Source organism: Podarcis tiliguerta, assembly GCF_965153285.1.
Source record: "Podarcis tiliguerta genome assembly, chromosome: 1".
Lineage (NCBI taxonomy): Eukaryota > Metazoa > Chordata > Lepidosauria > Squamata > Lacertidae > Podarcis > Podarcis tiliguerta.
Window position 1 is genome coordinate 30337671 of NC_139534.1, and position 25009 is coordinate 30362679.

General features: G+C 43.7%; 1 protein-coding gene across 12 annotated transcripts in view; it reads left to right on the top strand.

The window, feature by feature from the left end:
- The window catches only part of KCNH7 (potassium voltage-gated channel subfamily H member 7), a 254288-nt gene that overhangs the window by 143108 nt on the left and 86171 nt on the right, over nt 1-25009 (top strand). For all 12 annotated transcript variants that reach the window (XM_083406100.1, XM_083406105.1, XM_083406104.1 and 9 more), the window contains exon 3: nt 11332-11487. In XM_083406100.1, coding sequence (XP_083262226.1) covers nt 11332-11487 — 156 coding nt within the window. The remainder of the gene's footprint in view (nt 1-11331; nt 11488-25009) is intronic.

Here is a 25009-nt window from a genome sequence, read left to right on the forward strand (position 1 = left end):
CTCTTCACAGGGAACTCTGAAAATTGTAGATCTGTAAGGGGAGTAAGGGTCTTCTAACCAGTGGCAAAGCTGTGGGGGTGTGAGGCACACATCCTGGGAGCGTGGTACGCCGCCCACGAGGGTGTGGCATGCCGCCCACAGGGGCATGGCGCACATTCTGCAGGGCGTGACAGGCCGCCTGTGGGGGCGTGGCACCTGGCATTCGGGGGGTGCACGGCGTGTGTTTACGGGGTTGCGCTGCTATGGCACCCTACCAGAATAGTGGTGCTGGGGGTGGTCCTCTCCCTCCGCACTCCTGTTCCTCCGCCAGTGCTTCTAACAATGGGCAGACTTTGGTCTTTCAAATTTCAGCAGCGCCCTTTGCAAAGCCACAATTTGGCGCAGCCCCCGCCCACCTCTTGTATTCCGTTCTGCTCACTTCACTATGTCATAGTTGAGATGCCCTTCAACGCCCCCTAGGCTTGGCACCCAGTGCAGCAGAACCAGTCACACTGCCCTAAACCCGCCTCTATTCCTTATGACTCTAGAAACCCTAAACAAACTACAGGATTCCTCGGACTATTTAAAGTGGTACGATACAGCTTTAAATGTGTAGTGCAGATGGGGTCGTAGTGAGATATGGTAGGGGTGATTGAAGATGTCCAAGCAGTCTGAAACACCATGAGAATAAAACCAAGCAAAGGTCTTCAGACCATTTCCAAACTACTGATTACATAGTATGCTCCCCCCCCACACACACACATCCTCCAGGAGAGTTAATTTTCTTTTCCCAATGGGTTCCTACCTCTGCTTTCAAATGCACCAGGGAAATACCCTGGGAGCCCTGGAATAAATCAAATGAATATCAGCCACACCTTGGGTGATAGGCAGAATGCTCATTTGTTGCAGAGTTTGGGAGGAGAAGGGGAGATGTCAAGGCGAAGAGGTCCTATTTAATCATTGTAAGCTAAGTTCCCTAATAAATATCCAGCCACATCAAATATACATTTGTCGCTCTTTCTTTTCTTGCCACCCCCACCACCTTCACCTCTCCTCCCCCTTTAAGTACTGCACCACCAGGATATAAAGGCAGATATAATACATTTCAACCTGCAAGCTATTTTTAGTTGCTCCCTAGCAATGAATCTTTAAAGAGATCTTGGATATCTGTCTGCAGTCAGTTTAATAGGGGCGCTTGTGACATTCCCCCTTGTCACCATGCTAGGGAAGGCATTTCAATCCCATGAAGATGGATAAGAGGACATCAAAAACAGATATCCCCTTGTTGGTGCATGTGGTGAATAATCAGCAGAGAGGTCCCAGGAGCTCTGGATTGAATTAAGGCTGAATCCATTTGGGTAGTGATCGGGGTATGATGAGTACCTGTGCAAAAATGCGTCTCCAGTTTCTCAGGAGTTCCACCCCACCCTGCTTTCTCAATAAAAAGGGCTTCCATTTTTCTGCCTCATTCTCAGGGCACTTGAGAGTTCCTTTCGCGTTTTGGTTGGTGCCTGTTTTGAGCTTACCTTTCCTTTCTGGTAAACATTTTCCCAGCACTCTGCAGCCTCCCTGGCTGCCCATTATGAGGGGCAACTTGAATGAAGGGCAGGCACCTGGGAAGGCATGCAGAATGCAGAGGATTTGTATAAATGATACACAGGGCTTTTTTTCAGTGAACTCACCGGAACTCAGTTCTGGCCCCTCTGAAGTGGGGACCATTGCCATTATAAGAGAACAAGGGGGGCATTCGTGGTGAGTTCCGGCACTTCTTTTTCTAGAAAAACAGCATTGATAATATCTGTGTTGACCACCTCAAAACTTGGATAAGCACATCAAAAACACTGTACCCTAACCATGAGAATTTCCCCCAAAATTTCTCTCTGCATCCTCCTCTTCTTATACAATTTATTTTCCCATTTTTCAGTGCCATTATTGTTTACAGTGAAGTTCTGTGCTTTCATGAAGATATGGAACAGCTACTCTCACAAAATTTCATAACGGGAATCACTATTTGAGTGGTGCAAATTGGTGATTTTAAGATTTTAAGATACTCTTTAGATACTAATGTCCCCTTGGGGACTCTCCTCCGTATTCTCTTGAGTGTGGGGCACTTGACTCTCTCCGCCTCAAGTCCTGCCCCAGTGGCACCACTGCCAGTTGTGCAGTTAGGCCAGTGATTGCCAACATTTTTAGGCCCATGGACACATTTGCAAAGCAGGGAAACATTTGTAGGCAGGACAACCAAGTGCGCCTTGCAACCTATTCTATTGACTACAACAAAAGGCTTCTTTTGAACCTAATTTCAAGAGGGCGTGGCATGGGAGGAGACCCTTCAGGTTCAAAGGAAGGCCTCTGCAGGCACAGGTGCACCCTTGGGTACCATGTTTGTGGCCCCCAAGTTAGGTGATCTTGAGACTTTAAGTGTAATAGTCTTATCCCTTACCACCATCACCATCTGGACTTAATGGTCTTACAATACAAAGCTTATTTTGCTTACTGCACATGGTCTTATGGGGATCTCTCTATTTAGAAATTAATGTTTAACTTTGCTTATGTCAAGCTGTGGTAAGTCAGCCCTGTTGTGTTTGCCTCCTCTCTCATTCTCCTTACCCCCGAGGTACCATTGTTTGTACCTGGTAAATAGGGGACATGCAGCTTATGATAACATGCTTTGAGATCCTTAGAAGAGCTTAACCTGCCTATCCCACTATAATAAGTGCATTGGATAAAAACATGCTTGGTTACGACTGGATCTGAGAGATGAATTCTAAACATGTGTTTCGTGCATAAAGCTTAAAAGTTAAAGATATTTTAGAAAGCATGAAAACTGATCCGCGAATTTGCTAAGCTGGTGTACTTATTTCAAACCATATTTAATCTCATTACTTAACTTCTTGTACTCTGGTTTAAGAGTTGCGTGGATAATTGCCTTACAGGGGTAAACTGTCTATCAAAATCAGAAAGAACAAACAGCAGCTACAGATAGGCCTAATCAGTCTTTGCACTAATTGCTTTCTTTCATGTTCGTGTTCCTGAATGGAGGTGATTGTGCATTGGTATGCATATTCCTACTCATTAGCCTTGAAAATTTTGAGGAACTGTAGGTTTTTAAAAGGGTTTTAAGAAAACATTGCAAAAACACTGGGCTTCATTTCACCAGAATTTCATGCAGAATTCTTTTAACAAATTAAATGGTTGGAGGTGTGTGGTTTCCTCAGATCTAATGCAGGAGTTGGGAACCTCAGACCCAGAACCAATTGCAGCCATCCAGACATCTCTAGCCAACCCCCATCACTCTCACTAGCCCACACCCCTTGTCCAAGCCACACCCTTCACCATTATTGCATCATGTCCATCATGCTCAACTGCTTTTGTCTTTCAGAAACATGTCCTTGCCCCTTTTTTGTCTAGAAGGACAGGTGTGTTTGCATGCATTGTTAAAAACCTCTGGCTTTTGCTGGCATGTAGCCCATTGTACAAGAGTAAGGGTCACGCCCATTGATTGGCTGTTTTTGCCTCTCGCCCCCCCCCTCCTGGCATGCAACCCCCCACAAGGTTCCTTACAAGGGAATACAGCCCCCACCCCAATCAGATTCCCAGCCCTCCTCTAATAGAAGGAATCCCATTCATGGATATTGCTGTGGTCGGGTTCACATTAGCATTTTTCTTCCTAGTTGAACCTAACACAATCTCAATTTTAAAAAGGCTATGCATGCATTGAACCTATTTGCTAAATGGTTTAAAATGAGAACAGCTGGACTACTTCAGGTTTCCTGCATAACATCTGAGAGTGCTCAAAAGAAATGTTAAGCAAAAGCTAAGATTGCATATTTTTAGGAGCACACTCAGGCAAACAACGACACAAAAGCTGCCCTTGGTATTGCAAAGAGGGTCAACTGGGGTGGGAGGGAGCCTGCCTCACCACCAGACAGCTAAGCCAACTGTTAGAAGAACAGAAGGATGCTGCGAGAGAAGACCAAAGGCCTGTTTAGTCCAGATGTCCACGAAAAGCTCACAAGCAAGAGCACAATGCCACTTTCCATAGTGTAGTCATTGATAGTCTCATCCTCCTTGATTTTCCTTCATCTTGTTGGCTACTGTGAGAACATCCTGGTGGGCTGGATGAGCCTTTGGACTGATTTGTCTGTTCCGCTCTAAAACCATCCAGTTGGGCAGCCAACACTTTATATTGTGGTGGTGAGCTCCATCGTTTAACTTTGCACTGTGTGAAGTATTTATTTCCCACCTGGCAAGCTGGCCACAAAACCTGATAGTTTTGCACATGCTCAGAACCATTATTCCTAGTTCTGGAATTCATTGGCTGATTTCACAAGCCATGACTTCTTGAGATTTCAGAGGTAAAGCTGGACTGAATTGAAAACAAATTGAATACTCCACACACACCCCTCAGAAAATAACCCCTATTACTTGGTATTTTAATAATGGATTCGATATGGTGCCAACTGGGAAATTACAAAGTTGGAGGTGTCTTAATGAAGAAAGTTTAATGGGTAGACAGGGAGCTCTCCTGAAAAGAAAACATAGCAGTTCGCTCGAAGATAGAAAGAAAGTTGTGAGCGATAAAGTTGTTAGTGGAGTTTTTGCAAAGCTCAGTCTTGGGAACCACTCCAATCAATATTAATCAACAGCCTTGATGGTAAAAATGAGAGTGAGATAATGAAATCTGATGATGATACCAAATTGGGGACCATGTTCAATACTAGGGAGGACTGGAAAGCCAAGCACAATGATCTGAAGGATTTTCATAATCTAGTGTAGTAGAAATGAGTTGCAATGTTCATGCATTAGACTGTCAATAATATCCTGTTTGTAGTTTTTTATTGTAGGTTTATCAGTAGGAGATGGCAGACAAGGAGGAATGTCTAGGCCTAAATGGGGAAGCACAGTGGGCTTTTAAAATTTGGTGCATTCTAATTTTTATTATTTAAACTTCTAAGGTTCTTTCATACATCTGTTCTGCAGAATTAAGTTGGTTTGGGGCTATAATAGCATGACACAGCAGGAAAAAGGTTTTCTCTATAGAATATCATGTGTGGGGTGTAATATCAGACCCTCCAAGTGTCCCTATTTTCTAGGGACTTCCCCGATTTAGAGATGTCATCCTGGTTTATGATTTGATCCCAGAATGTCCCACCTTTCCTTAGGCTGTCCCTATTTTCACTGGAGAAATGGTGGAGGGTATGGAGTTATCTGACCCCCGATCCATCTGAAGGCAATTCTGTATAGGGAAGTTTTTTAAATGTTTAATATTTTATTATGTTTTTATATATGCTGGAACCTACCCAGAGTGCTGGGTCAACCCAAGAAGATGTGTGGGGTATAAATAGTAAAATTATCATTATGGAACAGGATGACCCTATTTTCATTGGAGAAATGTTGGAGGGTATGGAGCTATCCAACCCCTGAGTTTCTTTTAATTTTAATTATGATTTTATATATGTTAGAAACTGCCCAGAGTGGCTGGGGCAACCCAGTAAGATGTGTGGGGTATAAATAGTAAGATTATCATTATAGAATGAAACGTCTCTATTTTCATCAGTGAAATGATGGAGGGTATGTAATATTAAGGGAATACTGTCCGTGTTATATTTGTTCACGTTCACTAGAGTCTAGAGAAAACCCCATCCAGCTTTTACACAAACAAAGCTCAGGAGTTCTGTAGACCAGGCCCTGAGGCTGTTGAAGAAAGAGAAATGGGGAAGGGTTTTTTCCTCATGATTCAAGTACGTTCCAAATTGTTCTAAGTAAAGTGGCCTGGCCATCATCCTTTGTGTAAAGAGTACATCTTACAGATGGTTATTTGTTTGTTGTCTTCAGACCCTACAATGAAAAGTCCCACAGAAGTGTTGCTGAGTAACATTATTTTCAATATTTGACGCTTGTTCCTTAGGCTGCACATACTCATCCTGTTAAAGAGTGTTTCCCTCAATTGTTCCACTTAACGTGTCTCTCTGTGGAGTTGAACTGGCACCCTGCCTCCTAGAGCAATAGTAAAGCAAACTATTAGCAAATACTTTAAGCCCATTTGGCAGGGACTGTGTTCCCTCCTCCTTCCCACCACAACACTTAGTATGTTGTGTTGTTCATTTCTAGTTCCGCTTCTTAATAACAAACAGTGGTTGCGACAGGATATGATTATTAATAATTCAGAGTTCAGGGTGCCATTTCAGAGTACCATTAAATAAATACATCAGTAAAAAATTTCCGCAGACGTGAGAATTCACACTTTGGCTTTTACAATTGAATTTTAAAGCACTTTTTGAAAGTGACCAGTCCTGGCTAAACTATGTCTTGGCAATAGGCCTGAAATCTTGGTATCGTACAGCAGATGATGGTATGCTGTACTGACCAGTAGCGACTGAGGATCTGGCTTATTCTGGTGTAGAAATTCGCCTTGTAAATTGAAAGTTGGTCATGGGTTGCACCTCAGTGCTTCATGTTTAACTTACACTGTAAAAGAGCTTCTCCCTTTTTCCTTTGATCACATTCAGATGAATCTGTTAGATAAATACCAGAATTACAGTGCAGGAAGACTAAAATGCAGGGTGTGTCAAGCTGTAGATACAGACTTATTTAAGGCAAAGGGGGGGGGTTGCAATTTTATTTTATTTTAAAAAAAGACCTTATGAAAATTCATCAGCAAGATGAATGGAATTTTGCCTAAGATTTGCATTTCTCTACAAGCTGTCTTCCCTAATATAATGCATTTTTAAATCTTATTTGTGTTTTTATACACACTATATCCCAGGATATTCATTTTTTTGTCCACATCACTTGGCTGGAGAACTGCATTGCAAAATTCAGAGAATGTGAATTTCAAAGGATGATTCCTTTCCGTTCCCATATTTTTTTAAAAATTAGTTTTTATTAGAGATTTTCCTGTGTTACAAAACAAACATACAAATGGAGAAGAGAACTTATAGCATCTCTTTTTTTAAAGAGCCTTTTTCACAGTTCGTTTACATTTTGTAAGAGACACTGTCATTCTAGATAGCATGCAGTTGGAGTGGGGAGAAAGATGGGAGGGTAATGTTCTTTCCTTCTATCGTATCAACATCACATCACCTTAAGAGGTTTTGCAAGGAAAATGTTTGATTATAGATAAGGTCATAGATCGGGGATAAAACTGCGAACCACAAGCCCTTCAAGCAAACAAAAACCAAGACTGCACAATTCGCGAGTTGAAATTTTCAAAGTTGATAGCGAAATGTCAAATGTCCTCTTTTCCTCCTTTAAAGAGCAGGACTGCCACACAGCAAGTCTGGGAGGGGGTAGATGGCGGTACTAGAGCAGTAGCATCCTATGTGGTTGGGCAGAGTCACCTTCCTGACTCCCACATCACCACTGCCGCTTACCTGAATGGGACCAAGGCTGTGGTGAGGCTGTACTTATGGAAGCACTTGAGTGGCAGCAGTCTTGCTGGTGCAGCAGCAAGGTGCCCACCTCACCACTGTCCCACCCCAGCCTCATTTGGGTAAGCATCAGTGACACTGGTGTTGGGAGCCCAGCTCCACCCCTCCACATACTCCATTATCAGAGAAGGGGCAGGAGAAGCTGTAGTTGCCTGATCTCCAGATTCAGCAACTAATTTAAAGAACCAGGGGGCATCTCTGTGTTCCATTATGGCAGCCCTGTTTGCTAGCCTGTGAGGTGCTGAGCTTTGAATGGGCAAGCAGAGACAACCACCGTCATTTGTCTGCTAAACCAGGGATGGGAATACCTGTGGCCTTCCAGATGTTGTTGGTCTCCAACTCCCATCCTCTCTGAACAATTGGCCATGCTGGCTGAGGCTTATGAGGAGCTGGAATCCAACTACATCTCAGAGGCCAAGGGCTCCCTATTCCTCTGCTGGGCAAAGGCTCAGCATAGTCCATATCTCCTCCACAACCACCCTTCTCATTGGTGCAAGAGGCCAGCTTCCACAAATCTACCCATCACAACACAGTTGGAGACATGCTGCAAAACAGATACCAAAGGATTCTTCTCTTTGATAATGACTATGCGATAATAACAATGCCTTTCCCCGTGAATCAGAAAATATAATTCTGAAACCTAAAAAGGGCAATATGTATTTTGGTTAATTAACTGAAAAAAATGTAACAGTTCTTCCGTCTAGCCTCTCCTCCAACAACACTCTGCTTAACCAGTCTCGATTTCAGCATGCGGCCTGCAGCATTGCTATTTTTAGCCCAGATGGGACAGGCTTAAATTGCTTATTTTCCATTTACTAAAGTCGTCTTGTTTGTTCCCATGGAAACTGTGGCAAGTGCTTAACTGTTTTATTAAATGGATTGAAGCCACAGCTACAAATTCTGAAAGGGAGAGCCTGTTGGGTTTTAGGCACAGTTCACACTGTGCTTAGACGAAAGTGTGCAGTAGGAAAAATTACATTAACTTGAGTGGAGGTGGGGGTTACAGTTGACCATGTTAGGGTTACGGAGGCAGGGGGAAATCAGGACATTTGGGGGGGGGGGCAAAGAGCCATATTACTCTGGTGGAAAGTGGCCTGTCGCACATTTCAATAGTAGGTGGGAGCAAAAAGAGAGACATACCATAAATTGCACACACCCAAACCACTTAATACAGGACAGCTGCCTTGGCTTTTGCTGGCTCATGGTGCCAGACTGCTAGTTTTCCCTGATTTTAGCCATATTGCATTCTGTATCATTATACACTTGATGATTGCGTGGCAGGCGGTAAAGCTATAACACCTAATGCATGCACACTGAACATATACATAAATGAGAGTCACACTTAACATATGCAGATGCATTCATAAATAACACCAAAGCACTTATATATATTGGACTTACCATATGTGTGTGTGTGAGAGAGAGAGAGAGAGAGCGCACACACACACACACACACACACCACAAACACACTGTATATCTGGAATAGCTCTCCCATGGAAATAATTTCTCATTTCTGTCCACTGCCATCAAGATGGGTGCTGGTTTGAAGGAACTCTATCAATGACTGTAGATCACTTGATATATTCCAGATTTTCTGCATTAGTTTCAGGCCCCTGTCATTATGGCCATATAATTCTCTCGCAGATGTATCTGTGTGAAACTAGTAGCCAAAGTGCCTCTTGGTACTTATTACTGTAATCACATTACTACCAGAGTTGATACCCAGTGCTACAGAAGCAGACAAATGACTTTGTAAAAAACACAGCTCGTAAAGAAAAGTTTTGGAGTTGAGGGAACATCATCCAGCCTCTTCAAATGCTCGATTATGCCTGTCACTGAAAAAGAAGAGGTGAGCCGCATAGAAAAGGTACCAAGCAAGAGCAGTTTCCAGTGACTTCACTGTATGTGGCAGATGTCAAGCCCTTAGGCCACATTTTCGTATCTGCCATTTCTCCCACTTCTGCGTGGCATAAGTGAAAGTGGTTAAAAAGCAGGGTGCAACCCTGCTTACCCAGAGAGCAGATTTTTTATTACATTTTTATATATGTTAGAAGCTTACATGTTAGTAGAAAGACCTTGAGGTGATCAAGGGTTTTCTGGTGGTTTAAACACTTCTTTCAAAAAAACATAAAAGAGTCATGTGCTGCTCAGACAGGTGCAGGGATCTCTCCATAGCTTTCTGTGCTTCCTGGAACACCTTGAGAGCAACGTCATTCAGCACAGGGCATTGTTTCCCTGCAAGGCATTCCAGGAAGTGTGGTTGCCAGAAGATTCTCGTGCTGATTCCCACCAGGCCAGCCTTCCTGGAATGCCCTGGTTTTCGATGGTAGCTTTGCTTCACCACCACCCTGTGAGCAGTCAGAAAAGAGCTAGTCAGTTTATTTATTTATTTGCTCAGCTCTAAAGATAATCTGAATAGCAGCATGTCTGTTTGTGCTAGAGCTCTCCCCCCCCCCCGCCCTTGCGTCTTTTCTCTGACACTCAGGTTACATAGCCTCGAGGCTACATCTCGGCCTGTGCGCCATTCTCGGTGATGGTTCCGAATGTCTCTTTTTCTTCTTCAGCCTCTGTGTATTCCCCATGGAAGACGTCCAGAGAGCTGCTGCATATGTTACAGTAGAGGCATATATTTGTTAACATATTCGGCGAGTTGTTTTGTTTCTGCTTGCAATATATGAAATTGGGTTGTTGTTGTTGTTTGACTTCATGTTTACTGTTGATGTGTGTCAAGCTCTCTCATAGAATCATAGAGATGGAAGGGGCCACGAGGGCAGTGGCATAGTGTGGGAGGGGCCACAGGGATGGTTGCCCCCGGCGCAAAATTGTTAGGGAAGCAAAATTTCAACACCCGTTGCTGCCTCAATGCAGCTTCTATTGCTGGGCTCCGTTGAAAATGGCGTTTCCACGTCTGAATGATGTCTTTTATACTGAATGGACACAGAACAGAGTGTTCCTGGCTTATCCAGGAAGCCAAAGTAAAGTTTTTTCAACTGAAAAACTCTCCCCACTCCCTAAAAACAAAAAACAAAAAAACTGCCGAAACTTTTCTGATTCAGAATTGGAAGAATGTGCAGAATTCCACCACAAAGACAGCTAAAATACAAATAGTTGTCTATTTTAAGCAAGTGTCCTCTCTGTAGCCCAGCCAAAAGTTTGACTTTCAAGCTGCTGACATTTAAGAGAATAATGGGGCTTTTTTCAGCCTCAGCCTCTCTGTTGATAGGGGAAATCGCAGGTGGCTGTTGACACTGAATACCTTCCCAGTATGATGCTGTGCACGTGTTTGAAGCATTTATGAGGAACAAAAAAGCAGCAAAAAAAAAGGCGAGCTGAACTCTTTCACCCATTTACAGTGGAGGCTGCTGCGTTTGAGCAGATGGGGCAGTGGTCTGCCATCCCCAGTCTGCCCTGAGCCAATCCCCACCTGCCTGCCTGCCCCACAACCAGCCCGAAAGGTGGCATTGCCTCTTCGCTTCTCCCTTCTTAATCTCGATGTTGCCCCTTGTAAAATTCATCAGAGAGGAGGATGGGGACAGAAGTAGGATTAGTTGGCTCTGCTTGTCATTTCTCCCATTCTACATCCAATTTGAGCTCCCTGTCTGACGCCCTACCAGTCCAAATGGCCACCATCCAGCACTGCTTGGAAATAAGTCTCTTTAAACACAATAGGACTTGCCTCAGAGTTGGCAAGTGTAGGATCACACTGGCAGTGACATAAATAAGGGAGCTTCTTGAAATCACGATATGGTTGATCGATTGTCAGAAAACATTTGCCTGTCCTTAAATCAAACGAATGATCGCGTTTCTCAAAACAGTTAACATATTCCTAGAATTACTGGCATAGAAATCACTGGGGAGGAACGATTTCACTTACAAACCTTTGCTTAAATTGTTCCTCTCTCTCTCTCTCCTTTCTAGGGTCCACCTTCATTTGCAACACCCACATCATCCCAGTGAAAAATCAAGAAGGAGTTGCCATGATGTTTATTATTAGCTTTGAATACGTAACAGATGAGGAGAATGTAGAGTCTCCAGAGAAACTGAACCAGATACTCTCAGCCAAAGTTGCAAACCGTAAGTGTGTTTACTATGGGAATTTGGGTGGGTGGGTCGTAGGGCATGGAACAAATTATGTGCAACTCTTGGTAGAACTTTGGCCTTTAACACATTCCCTGGAACGAAGATTCTTGGGCTGTGTACGCACTATACCTTTTAAAACACATTCGAAGCACATTCTACCCCACAGAGAATTCTGGGCACTGTAGTTTGAGTCGGGGGAATGTGTTTCAAATGTCTGAACAGAAATAGCCTAATTTTTGTTGTCTATGCTCTGGTAACCTCTAGGTTACTGCAACACGTTATATGTAGGGCTGCCTCTGAAGACGGTACGGAAGCTTCAGCTGGTGCAGAATTTGGCAGCTAGGTTGCTTACCAGGAGGAGGCGGTTTGAGCATATTACACCGATCCTGGCCTGACTTCACTGGCTGCCAATTGGTTTCTGGCCACAATTCAAAGTGCTGTTTTTGACCTATAAAGCCTTAAATGGCTCATGGCCGCAATACACCAAGGACTGCCTCTTTCCATATGAACCAACCCAGACCCTGCGATCATCTTCTGAGACCCTTCTTCATGTGCCTCCTCCACAAGAGGTCTGGAGGATGGCAACATGAGAACAGACCTTTTCTGCAGTGGCTCCTCATTTGTGGAATGCTCTCCCCAGGGATGCTCACCAGGTGCCTTCACTGATATCTTTAGATACCAGGCGTTCAGCTGATTAGCATTCTATGGCCTTTGAAATGTATCTGTGGGAAGGGGGTTATTGGTTTGTTCTGCTTTTGTTTTCATTATGCATTCTGTATTTTCATTTTGTATTTTTATGTTGGCTGAGGGGTAGAACCCAAATTTATTTAGTAATATTAGTTTTTAAAAAGCGTGTATTGGGTCCCAATGAAGGGATTGTAGCTTAGGAGCAGAGCAGCTGCACTGCATGCAAAAAGGTCCAAAATTTCCATTTGTGGCATCTCCAGGTGAAAACGTCAGTCACAGTCATAAAAAGGCAACACTGATTGATTAACTAGTTTGAATGTTTTAGTGGTAATAGCCATGGCTTTATACATGCCTTCAACACATTGCATAGCATGTTGCTGCAGGCATGTTCCCGAAAAATGTGTTATTGAAAATGCCTGGAAGTAAATGGAATGGGTGCAGAAGGCATGCACTTTTTTAAAAAAAAACCAGCATGTTTATTAATTTGGGTAGGTAGCTGTGTTGGTCTGATGCAGTCAAAATAAAAATAAATAAATAAATGTCCAGTAGCACCTTATAGACCAACTAAGTTTATTCAGATATCTGTTTCTGAAGAAGTGTGCATGCACACAAAAGCTTATACCAGAACAAACCTAGTCTATAAGGTGCTACTGGACATTTTTTATTTATTTTATTTTTATTTTGATGTTTATTAATGTTTGAGAACACAGTGGCAAAAAAACAAAACTGTAACCATAACTGTGACTCAGGGAAGTACAGAGATTGCTTTCTTCATCTTTCACTTTCTATATTAAGAAAACAATAGGGAGTGATGGGTCATAATTTACTTCAGAATGAAATCAGATCAACAGTCATCAGCAACAAGAATAAAACTCTCAGCGCCCTTAACAAATCACAGTTCCCAGGATTCGGTGGGGGATGCCGTGACCATTAAAGTGGTATAAGAGTGCCTTAAATGTATTGTGCAGATGTGGCCATGAACATATGCAGTAGAGGCAGTGGGGTAGCGTGGGTTGTCAGCACCCGGGGCAAGGCAAGTAATTTGCGCCCCCTCACCAGGGGCAAGGCAAGTAATTTGCGCCCCCCCCGCTGCACTGTCCCTCCCCCAGATAGTCCCTCGCTCTCTCTCCGCACCACACCGCATGCCTGGCACCCTCCCCTCCACAGTGGGCGGCGACCCGGCGGCTCGGATCGGATTCGCACAGCCAGCACTGCAGTGAGAGAGAGTGAGTGAGCCAGGTAGGGGCAGAGAGCTGCGAGTGCAAGCGCGCCCCCCCCCCCAGATGTTGCGCCTGGTGCACCCGGCCCCCCCTGCACCCCCCACGCTACGCCACTGAGTAGAGGTATACAAAGATGGAAGGCTTTTAAAGTGAAATCATATGTAGTACAGTGGTACCTCAGTCTATGAACTATTAACAAACTATTCAGACAACGAACTCCACAAAACCAGAAGTAGGTGTTCCAGCTAGTGAACTTTGCCTCGGAAGACGAATGGAAGCCGAACGGTGGAAGGGCACTGGCAGCGGGAGGCCTCAGTAGGAAAAGTGTGCCGCGGTTTAAGAACGTTTTGGTTTAAGAACAGACTTCTGGAATGAATTAAGTTTGTAGACCAAGGTACCACTGTACGAAAGAGGGCTTACTCTGCACATGAAAAGTGGCTAAACAAGAAAATTGTACAGAATAGGATTCTTCCCAAGGTTTAAATTTCTGTAGCTTTAAATTCACCATATATTCAAAACACATAGCTCCCCCCACAGAGCTCCCAGTAAACAAACTTTGGTTCCCAGAGCCATATGCTTTAAATATATAGTGTGGATCTGAACTTAGTTACTACTAAGGAAAAGAATCCTCATTTGCACTATGCTTAAAAAAATGTTTACACCCCCTTTGCTTCTACTTTATGAAAGAATGTTTTTCAATAGATGTATCTACAAAATGCAGTATCATTGCTGAAGGCCATCAGTGCCTAGAAATCCAATTTTAAACATACACACACATGTCTATATCAGGAAGAATGTCTGCCTGATCATCCAATTAGGAGGCAAAACCATATGAATGGAGCGTTGTTTTGTTTTTGTTTTAAAAAAATGAGAACCATAATCTGCTTGCAGATATTCTAATGGCACAATAAGAGGCTAGATTTGTTAAACAAATTACTCATGAATTATTTGCTCAGCTTTGCTCCTAAGCTATTAAGTTTAGCTAAAGCTATTAGGTTTAGCTAAGGCTATTAGGCTCTGGAAAGGCTGCATAAAATAAGGAGGAAAATGTCCATCACTCGTTGCATTTAATAGTAGATTTCTGTCATTTGTTCTGAATTTATAAACCGCTCTGCATTTAAGGAACAGAATGCCTTAACAGTTATATAAAATATAAAACTGATCATAAAGCAGTATCAAAAACGTAAACGCTAACCATAATTTAAAACTGCAGAGATGAAATATATGAAATTGGGAGGGCTTTGGAGAAAAGGAAGGTTTTCAAGAAATGTAGAAAACATAATTTGGGGCTTGCTTCCTTTCTGAATCTGGAAAACTGGTGCTGCAGTGCTAACACTGTGTGCTTGAGCCACATAATGCCATTATCAGAGCTTAATCCTAAGGGCATGGAGTGGGATGGAGGTGGAGGGGTGGCTTCTCAGATATCCTGGTCCAGAACAATATAGGGCTTTATATCTAGACAGCATCTTAAAAAGCAGAGATATCACCTTGCCAACAAAGGTCCGTATAGTTAAAGCTATGGTTTTCCCAGTAGCAATGTGTGGAAGTGAGAGCTGGACCATAAAGAAGGCTGATCGCCGAAGAATTGATGCTTTTGAATTATGGTGCTGGAGGCGACTCTTGAGAGTCCCATGGACTGCAAGAAGATCACACCTATCCATTCGGAAGGAAATCAGCCCTGAGTGCTCACTGGAAGGACAGATCCTGAAGTTGAGGTTCCAATACTTTGGCCACCTCATGAGAAGAGAAGACTCCCTGGAAAAGACCCTGATGTTGGGGAAGATAGAGGGCAGAAGGAGAAGGGGAAGATAGAGGATGAGATGGTTGGACAGTGTTCTCGAAGCTACCAACATGAGTTTGACCAAACTGTGGTGAGGCAGTGGAAGACAGGAGTGCCTGGCGTGCTCTGGTCCATGGGGTCACGAAGAGTCGGGCACGACTAAATGACTAAACAACAAGAAGTAAAACCTTGAATCTAGCTGGATAGCAGCCAGAACAAGGCTTTCAACAGAGGTGTTGCATGTTGTCAAAGTGTTGCCCAAGAAAGCAGCCGTGCTATGGCAACCTGTAAAGGCCATCTAGAAGGAGTGTCAGAGCAACCCTTAAGCAGCCAATACTGATGACTCCAATGAGGACAGAGAGTGGGAGGAAGGGGCCACAGCCCCCCTACACTTGCCCCTGATCAAAGAGCCAGGCCGTTCCACTAAGAAATACCCACTGGAAGTCTCATGCACCATTTTCCTAGGCTCAGGGGAAGGAGGCAGCACCAGTCAATGCCAAGGAGGCCCCTTCAAGGCTGAGGGAGTGAGGAAGTTCCATAGCACAGACTGGGCATGTCAGGGGAGGAGGAAAGGCAGGCTTGGTCTCTGAGATAACAGTGACATCTTAAGTGGCAGTAGGCAACCCTGCTCAAGGAAGTACAGTGGTACCTCGGGATACAGACACTTCAGGTTACAGACGCTTCAGGTTACAGACTCTGCTAACCCAGAAATAGTACCTCGGGTTAAGAACTTTGCTTCAGGATGAGAACAGAAATCGCGAGGTGGCAGCGGAAGGCCCCATTACCTAAAATGGTACCTCAGGTTAAGAACAGTTTCGGGTTAAGAATGGACCTCCGGAACGAATTAAGTTCTTAACCTGAGGTACCACTGTAGTAACACTTTCAAGGTGATTTATTTTCACAGAGAACATTATCTATGTAGAGGAAGTAGGAATTGGATGGTGGCCCAATAGGGTGTAGTGGGAGGTCTGGAAATAAAACATCTCACTAAAAAAGGCAAAGTTGTAAGGCTGTCTCCCAGACGAACTATTCAGTCTAGGACCTGTGATTCCCAGCTACTGGCATGCAGTTGCATTGCCTCTGACAGTTAGAAGAGAGTCATTGTGGCTACTAGCCACTGAGATCCTTAATCTCCATTATTTCGTCTAATCGTCCTTCAAAGTGGTCCATGTTTGTGGCCATCGTTCTGTATAATTGAGAACAGTTATGTAAGCACAAAACCCCCCAACTGAACATCTGAATTCTCCCTAATGTGCTTTGGAATTCTCATTGACTCCAGTGTAACACTTTTAGGATTTGAACAGAATGGGCAGGGGAGGGGGAAAATGCAATCATTTCATGACAATATGAAGGCCAAAGTTCAGCAATATGTGATGGGGTATAAGGCCTGCCCTGAAAGTTTTTAAGAGAGTTGCACATCTGTGTGTCATACGCCATAATCATTTGCTCCCCGGGCTACAGTTCTGAATCCTTCTCAGGAACTCTTATCATTGGAATCATTGATTTTGAAACCCTGCTATATATACATCGAGCTGTGTCTCTGTTTGATAACATTTGTGCCATAGAACTTCATGGGGAGGGGGGGGCAAGAGGAGTTAAAACAGCAATTTCCCCATTTTGCTTACTGAAGCAAGTTTCTGCAGTATGAGTTATCTAATGGCCTCTGCTTAGGGAACCAAGAAATTTCTAATGCAGAAAGCATGTTGCACAATTTAAAAGTCCCCTTCAGTGGAGCCTAAAGCTGGGCAATGTTCATTTTAAGTTGGAGATGAAACATTATATTACAAACAGAAAGCCTTTCAGCCAAAGTTCATTATTTTAAAATTTATACACACACACACACAAAATCCATTATTCATGTGCTTTTAATAACATTTTGCATGATGTTATGCAACATCCTTCTTGCATCTTACGTACCTAATACAGTGGTACCTTGGTTCTCAAATGCCTTGGTACTCAAACAACTTGGAATCCAAACTCTGAAAACCTGGAAGTAAGTGTTCCGGTTTGCGAACTTTTTTTGGAAGCCGAACATGCTCCATTTTGAGTGTTACGCTTCCAATTCGAGTGCCACACTTCCATTCTGAGTGCCACTCTGAGATCTGTCTTTGCTATTTATTTTGCATTTTTGTTTTTGCAGCTTTTTGTTTTGTTTTTGTGACTGTGTGGAACCCAGTTCAGCTACTGATTGTTCATGTGACTGCAGTACATTGATTATTGCTTTCATTTTATGGATCAATGGTCTCATTAGATAGCAAAATTCATGTTAAATTTCTGTTTTAGGGGTTGTTTTTAAAAGTCTGGAACTGATTAATCCATCTTGCATTGATTTCTATGGGAAAGCGTGCCTTGGTTTTGGAACGCTTTGGTCCAACGGACTTCCAGAATGGATTAAGTTAGAGAACCAAAGTATCACTGTACACAACTTCAGTGCAATACAGATCAAGTAAATAAGACATAACTCTGCATAGTTAACAGTGCAGGGTTATTCAAAAGTAACTCATTTTATTTGGGCCTTATTTCTGAGTAAATGTGTGTGGGATTGTGCTGTCAGAGTAATTCAGGGAACAAACTGACATTTGCCCAAGTTTCTAAACTTCTCCATGAGTCTCCACAGTGCATGTTGTAACTCATGTACAATAATCTATTGTTACTACTGTATGTCTAAAACTAAGAAGCCTTTTTTTAATGGCTTGAGATAAATTAAAGGAAAATGAAGGCCAGGATCCAAACAGCTGTCATAGGCTTATGGAAGGGGCTTGAGCTAACTCAGTGGCATTTTTGACTTCTAAAAAATCTGAACGATGCTATAGTTTTTGGAGGTGCAATTCTATATTCACTTACCTGGGAGGAAAGCCCATTGGCAGAGTAGAATTTCCTTCTGAGTAAACAAAGGTAGTTTTCCTTGCTGCACAGCAAAGTGGAAACAAGTCAGGAAAAGTGAAACCCTTTGCATATTGACTGAGAAGTCTCCCTGTGTTGACATACCACCATTGGTTTATTGTATTTATTCAAAACATTTATATCCTGAATTTAAATTAGAGATTTGCAAAGTGGCTTAGGGGGAGGGATGATAAAAACCAAACCAATTACGAAACAACAGACTATAAAACAGCAGTAAAAATGAACAAACCACCAGCAGGGAGAAAGCATCACCGTTAAAACCAAAAGGCTGGGCAAATAAACCTGTTTTCCGCTGCTGCCTGGACTGATGAACAGCTCTTGAGAGAGCATCCCAATGCAAAGTTCTATGACCAATAAAGCCCAGTCCCAGCTTGCCATCTAACTAACCTTGCCATCTAACAGGTGCCAACTCCCTGGGGCCCTGGGTGCCCAAGCACTCACAAAAATTCCCCATGAAGGAGCTAGGCACCCACAAATTTCAGTCCCAGAGCTGTGCATGCTGCATGACACCTATGGCCCTGAGCACCCACAGCCGTGGGGCCAAGTTAGCACTCCTGAAGAAGGAAATTCTGCACATGGTATGTGTGAATGAGCAGGCTTGTCTCAAGCAGCCCTTGAGATACCCAATCACATAAGGCGTCCTAGGTCAAAACTGGTCAGAAGGACTCAGATCGTCTTGTGTAGTCTAGCTGCCATACACAGAAGAACCAACAAGTCTTCAAAGATGTCTAACACAATGTAGTCATCTAATCTGGACCAGACCATGAATAGCAGTGGCTACACCATTTCTGGGCAGGAGTGGCCGCACGTAGCTTCCTATGGTCCAAATTTTCCTGGGAAATGCAGGTATGATCCCCTTCTGAGAAGCTGTTGGTCCCTATAAAACCAGTGAGGCTTGGGGATCAGTGCTTCCACATTGTTGTGATCAGATGAGGTGAAATGTTGAGCCCTTAAATGCAAGCTGTGTAAGCTTGCTCCCAGATAAAGAAAAGGGAGTTGTATAAGAAGTGGTTTTTTGTTTTTAAGTGGAAACTCGGGCAGGGTGGAAAGGGAGCACATATCAAAGGTAGGAACAAAGCAAAGTAAAACAGCAGCTGGTCGACATGAGAGGTGGTCAGAATGCATAGCAAGCATACAGGTATTTTGCTTAAGAAGAAGAAAACATATGAAGGAGTGGCAGAGGATATGAGAACGGAAAAACGGTGGACAGAAATCCTTGGATTAAGCAAGGTGTCCTTTGATGGTACAGAACTACTGCCCAGTGACTAATCTATTTGAGATACTAATACTTGTGCAATCCTATACACCCTTGCCTGGGGGAAGGGACTCCCATTGAAAACAATGATGCTTGCTTCTGAGGAATAGGACTGACCCATAAGTTCATTTAAAATGGTCAGTCTGCCCATCAGGATAAAGAGCGTTTTGCTCAAGCACATTGGTTATCTCACTGCGAGATCATTTTCCTTTAGATCAACTATTTTGGTATACAACTGGGCAAAAAGCCTTTGAAGAATGCTAGTGAAATTCTATCAAAGTATAGCTTAATCAGCATGAAGTTCAAGTCACTAATTATTTGGTCTTGCATATAATGTAATAGTAAATTTGTCCACAGACTCATGTACTTACAGGATCAGGATGTTGTTTTGAAGGAAGAAGAAAAGCTTACTTGCTTGTGCCAGCCTAATTATGGCAAGTCTTGTGCCAATATGTGGACCTGCCTCAAAAAGCAATTAAAAATGAATTTTAGCTGGATGGCCCATGCATTGTGAAGTTTATGCAGAATCAAAAAGTTATTGGGCGGAAAAACATAGTCAGCACTTGGCAAGGTGCTTCAGAAAAATTACCGTATTGATTTGCAAATCTCTAAGAATCTCAATATAAACTACTTCATCACTCCATAGGATAATGACAAGGAATAATCCCAGTTTACTTAACACATGTGCCTTTGCCTGCAGTCCTATACACACTGACATGGGATTAATCTCCATTAAAATCAAGTATTGAGTTGCACCATTTGGTTTTTTTTATTTCCATTGGGTTCACTTTTTTGCCACATTTCCAAAAGGCTCAAGTTAAGAACAGAGTATGCATTGTGCTGGAACTCAGGTGGCGCTGTAGTCTAAACCACTGAGCTTGCCTATCAGAAGGTCGGCGGTTCGAATCCCCGTGACAGGGTGAGCCCCTTTTGCTCAGTACCTGCTCCTGCCAACCTAGCAGTTCGAAAGCACGTCAAAGTGCAAGTAGATAAATAGGTACCGCTCCGGCGGGAAGGTCAACAACGTTTCCGTGTGCTGCTCTGGTTTGCCAGAAGCAGCTTAGTCATGCTGGCCACATGACCCAGAGAGCCAGTGTGGTGTAGTGGTTAAGAGCGGTAGTCACGTAATCTGGGTAACCGGGTTCGCGTCTCCGCTCCTCCACATGCAGCTGCTGGGTGACCTTGGGCCAGTCACAGTCTCTCAGCCCCACTCACCTCACAGAGTGTTTGTTGTGGGGGAGGAAGGGAAAGGAGAATGTTAGCCGCTTTGAGACTCCTTAAAGGGAGTGAAAGGCGGGATATCAAATCCAAACTCTTCTCTTCTTCTTCTTCTTTCTGCGGACAAACGCCGGCTCCCTCGGCCAGTAAAGTGAGATGAGTGCGCAACCCCAGAGTCGTCTGCAACTGGACCTAACGGTCCTACCTTTTATGTATTGTGCATCATCCTGTGTATTTATTTATCCATCTGTCCAGTACTTTTTTCCTTTAAAAATATGTTTAGGGGTACTCTCATTTTCCTACTCATATTGAAATACTGTCCCTCAATGAGGCTAAACTTAGATTCACAAAATGTTTAGGGATATGTGTACCCCTGCATCCCCCCCCCCCCCAGGAAAAAAGCACTGCATCTGTCTATCTATGGAGAGGCTCTGTGGATATTCTGACCTGAATAAGCAAAAGATATTGCCAACATTGAAGAGTCCAGGCAAAGAGGCCACTTCACACCTTACATGATACCAAATGCAGGCTTACAACCAGGGCCAGATTTAGGTTTGATGAGGCCCTAGGTATGAAGGTAATGGGGCCCTGTATATATCCACTGTCCTTTGTCAACAACAAATTTTCGCTGTTTTTTGTGTTGAAATTATGTTTTATGGTGATTTATGGACCTAATAGGTATCTAAAGCCATTTTATTTCTTCTTTATCTTATATTTTGGAAATGTTCATCCAGGTTTTCTTCCTTTAAATTTTTTGGGGGGCCCTAAGCTATAGCTTGTTTAGCTTAAATCCGGCACTGCTTGCAACCACCTCAGCAGAAGGGAGAGAGCTGCAGCCAAGCCTATCTATCAGACACAACTACATGTACAGTATGCTACATATGGAGGAAAGAGAATGTATTTCTTGTGTGTGCATTTCTTTGAAGCCCCTTCTATGAACATACGGCTCCCTTCTGTTTGTGGAAGAGCTTCATTGGATCCAACCCATCATTTTATAAAATGGATCCAACCCATCTATTACTGAGGTCCTGCTTGCAGGTTTCGCACAGCCATCTTGTTAGCTACTGTGAGAACAGGATGGTGGACTAGATGGGCCATTGGCCTGATCCAGCAGGCTTTTCTTCCGTTCTTATAGAGAGAGTTCAACCATGAGCTTGGATTTGGATGACATGCTAACCAAACCTTGGCTCAGCTTGATGTGGTGCAGACCAAGGAGGAGCAGAGCGACTGGGACTTTCTCTCCTGGAACATACTTAGTGTGACCTGCAGACCAGACCAGTGTCAATAGGAGGTTTGCCGAGCTCTTCATTTTTTACTTTCAGTAAAACAGATCTAAGAGAAACTTGGACAGAAGGGAATGGCACAAAAGGTTAGCGAGCCCTATGTGGCGAAAATGCTACATTATTGATGCTCACCTTACTTTGTCTGTTTTATTATTTAGTGCAGCACTTGGCCTTATAAATCCGAAAAGGCACAGTTTTACATCATGGCAATGAATAAATAATGTAACCAAGGAATCCTTCCTACATCTCATATTGTAATTCTATAAGTGAACATCTGCGTTGTTCTAAGTGCCTGTCTGTAGCTGAGAATCCCTCAAAGTTTGGGATCTCCATCCAGCTGCAGATCTTGGGAGTCTCAAATTTCAGCAATGCCCTGCGCAATACCAAAATTCGGCACCCTTCTAGTTCTTACGCTCCATTGTAAATCAGAGTTGTGGCACCCCTAGGGACTTGGCCAGTGCAACCAAACCAGTCGCACTCCCCTAAATCCACTTCTGCTCCGTCTCTAAATGTGTTGTCTGTAATACTTATTTATTTACCACCTTTCCCCCAAGGAGCTCAGGACAACATATATTGGTTCCCTGTCAGGCTTCGGGGAATCCTATCCCTTCCACAGTAGCATCCAAGAAGCAGAGAAACAATAAAAGTTCTTACCATGTAATTTATTAACATTCACAGAGAGAGAGAAGAAGGAATGCAGTCTTCCCTAAATAATGGCATTGCTCCAAGTAAAGTCCCACCCCCACCCCTGCTACATCTCTCCTATTCTACGTCACCCTTGTGTTGGCTAATCTGAGCTTTCTGCCTCTGAGCTCTGAGTTCTACTACCCTCAATGCACATCTGGTCCTGGGAAAGGGGGGTCAGGAATGCTTTCCAAAGACACTGAGTCTGTCAGCTGTCTCTCCCCTAGTGCTTTTTCTTCCTGCTGTTCATCTCCCAATATTTCCCAGCAGCTCCCCCCTGCAGCCTTTGAACTATAGAGCCAGTGTGGTGTAGTGGTTAAGAGCGATAGACTTGTAATCTGGGGAACCGGGTTCGCGTCTCCGCTCCTCCACATGCAGCTGCTGGGTGACCTTGGGCCAGTCACACTTCTTTGAAGTCTCTCAGCCCCACTCACCTCACAGAGTGTTTGTTGTGGGGGAGGAAGGGAAAGGAGAATGTTAGCCGCTTTGAGACTCCTTCGGGTAGTGATAAAGTGGGATATCAAATCCAAACTCTTCTTCTATGTCCTTCTGCAAACCACTGTTCTAAATCTATACTGTCCTCCTGTTCTCAGGAAGATTCAGGAGAAGGGGGTGGCAGTCCCCACCAGTCCTCCTCAGTCCAGCCCCTGACATTCCCTGCCCTACCCCACCACCCATCCATTGTCTCTTCACAATTGTATCCTGAGAGGTAGATTAGGCTGAGCAATTGTGGTAGGCCCAAGATCTCCCAGCAAGCTTCATGGCTCAGTGACGATTCCAGTTCCCACTTCCTGCCCAATAACGATGCCACGGTATCTTTCAATATGTGTGTTGGAGAACTGTAAAATGTGGTTTTTTGGGTTTACTTAAGGCAGGAGTGGTTGATTTGTGGCCCTCCAGATTTTGTTGGATTACAGCATCCCTGCCCACTAGCCATGCTGGCTGGGACTGATGGGATAGAGATCATGTTCTCTACACCTGATTTAATGGTTTGGATACACAGAACTATCTGCACCTGCAGTTTCAGAGCAGACCTTAATATTCACAGGCTGAATAATATTCTAGCTGAATAATATTCATTGTCAAGGATTCCAGGGAAACCACCAGGAACCTTGTTGCCTGTGGGTGGAAATGACTTCTGTGAGCTATAGTAGTAGACTGTGCATACTTGGGCCTCAAAGCCTCTTTAGACAGGTAAAGAAAGTGCAGATATATATCGTAAGATAACCAGACAGTGTGAGGAGTTTGGATCATCCAGGCCTGGAATAAATACTAGGACTCTGTTATGAAGTGTGCAGTTTGCACACAGACCTGCAGTTCTCATATGCAACCCTGATACCCATTTTATAACCTAAACATGATATCAGGACATCTAGTCAGGAAAATGATGCTGACTAGAGACATTTGCTTTTCAAAAGGGGGGGAGGTGTGCTAGAGAAAGAAAAGGTGGGGGGTTGGGAAAGTGTTAAGGCAAGCAAGAATCAAAAGGAGGGAGGGAGACTTCAGGGCAATGCTAGAGGGGAAGGTGAGGTGTGCGATGGGAGGATCAGCCAAGAAAGAAGTTAGGAGCACAGCAAGGGAGAAGAAAGAGAGCAGATCAACCGTGCATCCTCAAAAAGAGCAACTTGATTGGGCTTGACAGCAGAAGATAGGGGAAGGGGAAAGAGTTAAGGAAAATACTGACTAACTCTCCAGAAAGACTGAGTTGACATTGGAATAAAAAGACAAAAAGGATAGGGGGAGCTGGTACCTGTCCTTATTTCTGCAAGATATGTTTGATGTGGAGGTGTGATAGAGAAGGGGATGAGCAAAAGAAAAAGAGGGAAGCTCCAGAGAAGAGTTCCTGTTCAGGGAAAGGAGGGCTGTACAATCCCCAGTTGCTAAGGTAAAGAGCAACCATTTCAATGTCTGAGATGAGCATTTAATGATTAAAATGAAAGCAAAGTCTGAAACCCTTGTCTTTCTCTCTTATCGAAGCCGGGGTGTCTGTATGGCTAGGTTTAAGAGGTGAAGATCCTTGTGTGTGGAGTAGTGGTTAAGAGCAATAGACTCGTAATCTGGGGAACCGGGTTCACTTCCCCGCTCCTCCACATGCAGCTGCTGGGTGACCTTGGGCTAGTCACACTTCTCTGAAGTCTCTCAGCCCCACTCACCTCACAGAGTGTTTGTTGTGGGGGAGGAAGGGAAAGGAGAATGTGAGCCGCTTTGAGACTCCTTCGGGTAGTGATAAAGCGGGGTATCAAATCCAAACTCTTCTTCTTCTTCTTCATGATCTAGCAAAAGGAAAGTAAAAATCAACAGTAACTGCAAACATAGCTGTCAAACACTTCTAAAATGGGGACTTAATTTTCCAAAATAACAAGCAATCCAGGAAGGGGCACAGGAGACCAGGGATTAAGGCAGAAAACAATAGGCATGCCATAGGGATAATAGCTACATAGCACACAGGCAGCAATTCAGAGCATAGGCTTTTTCTTTCTTTTTG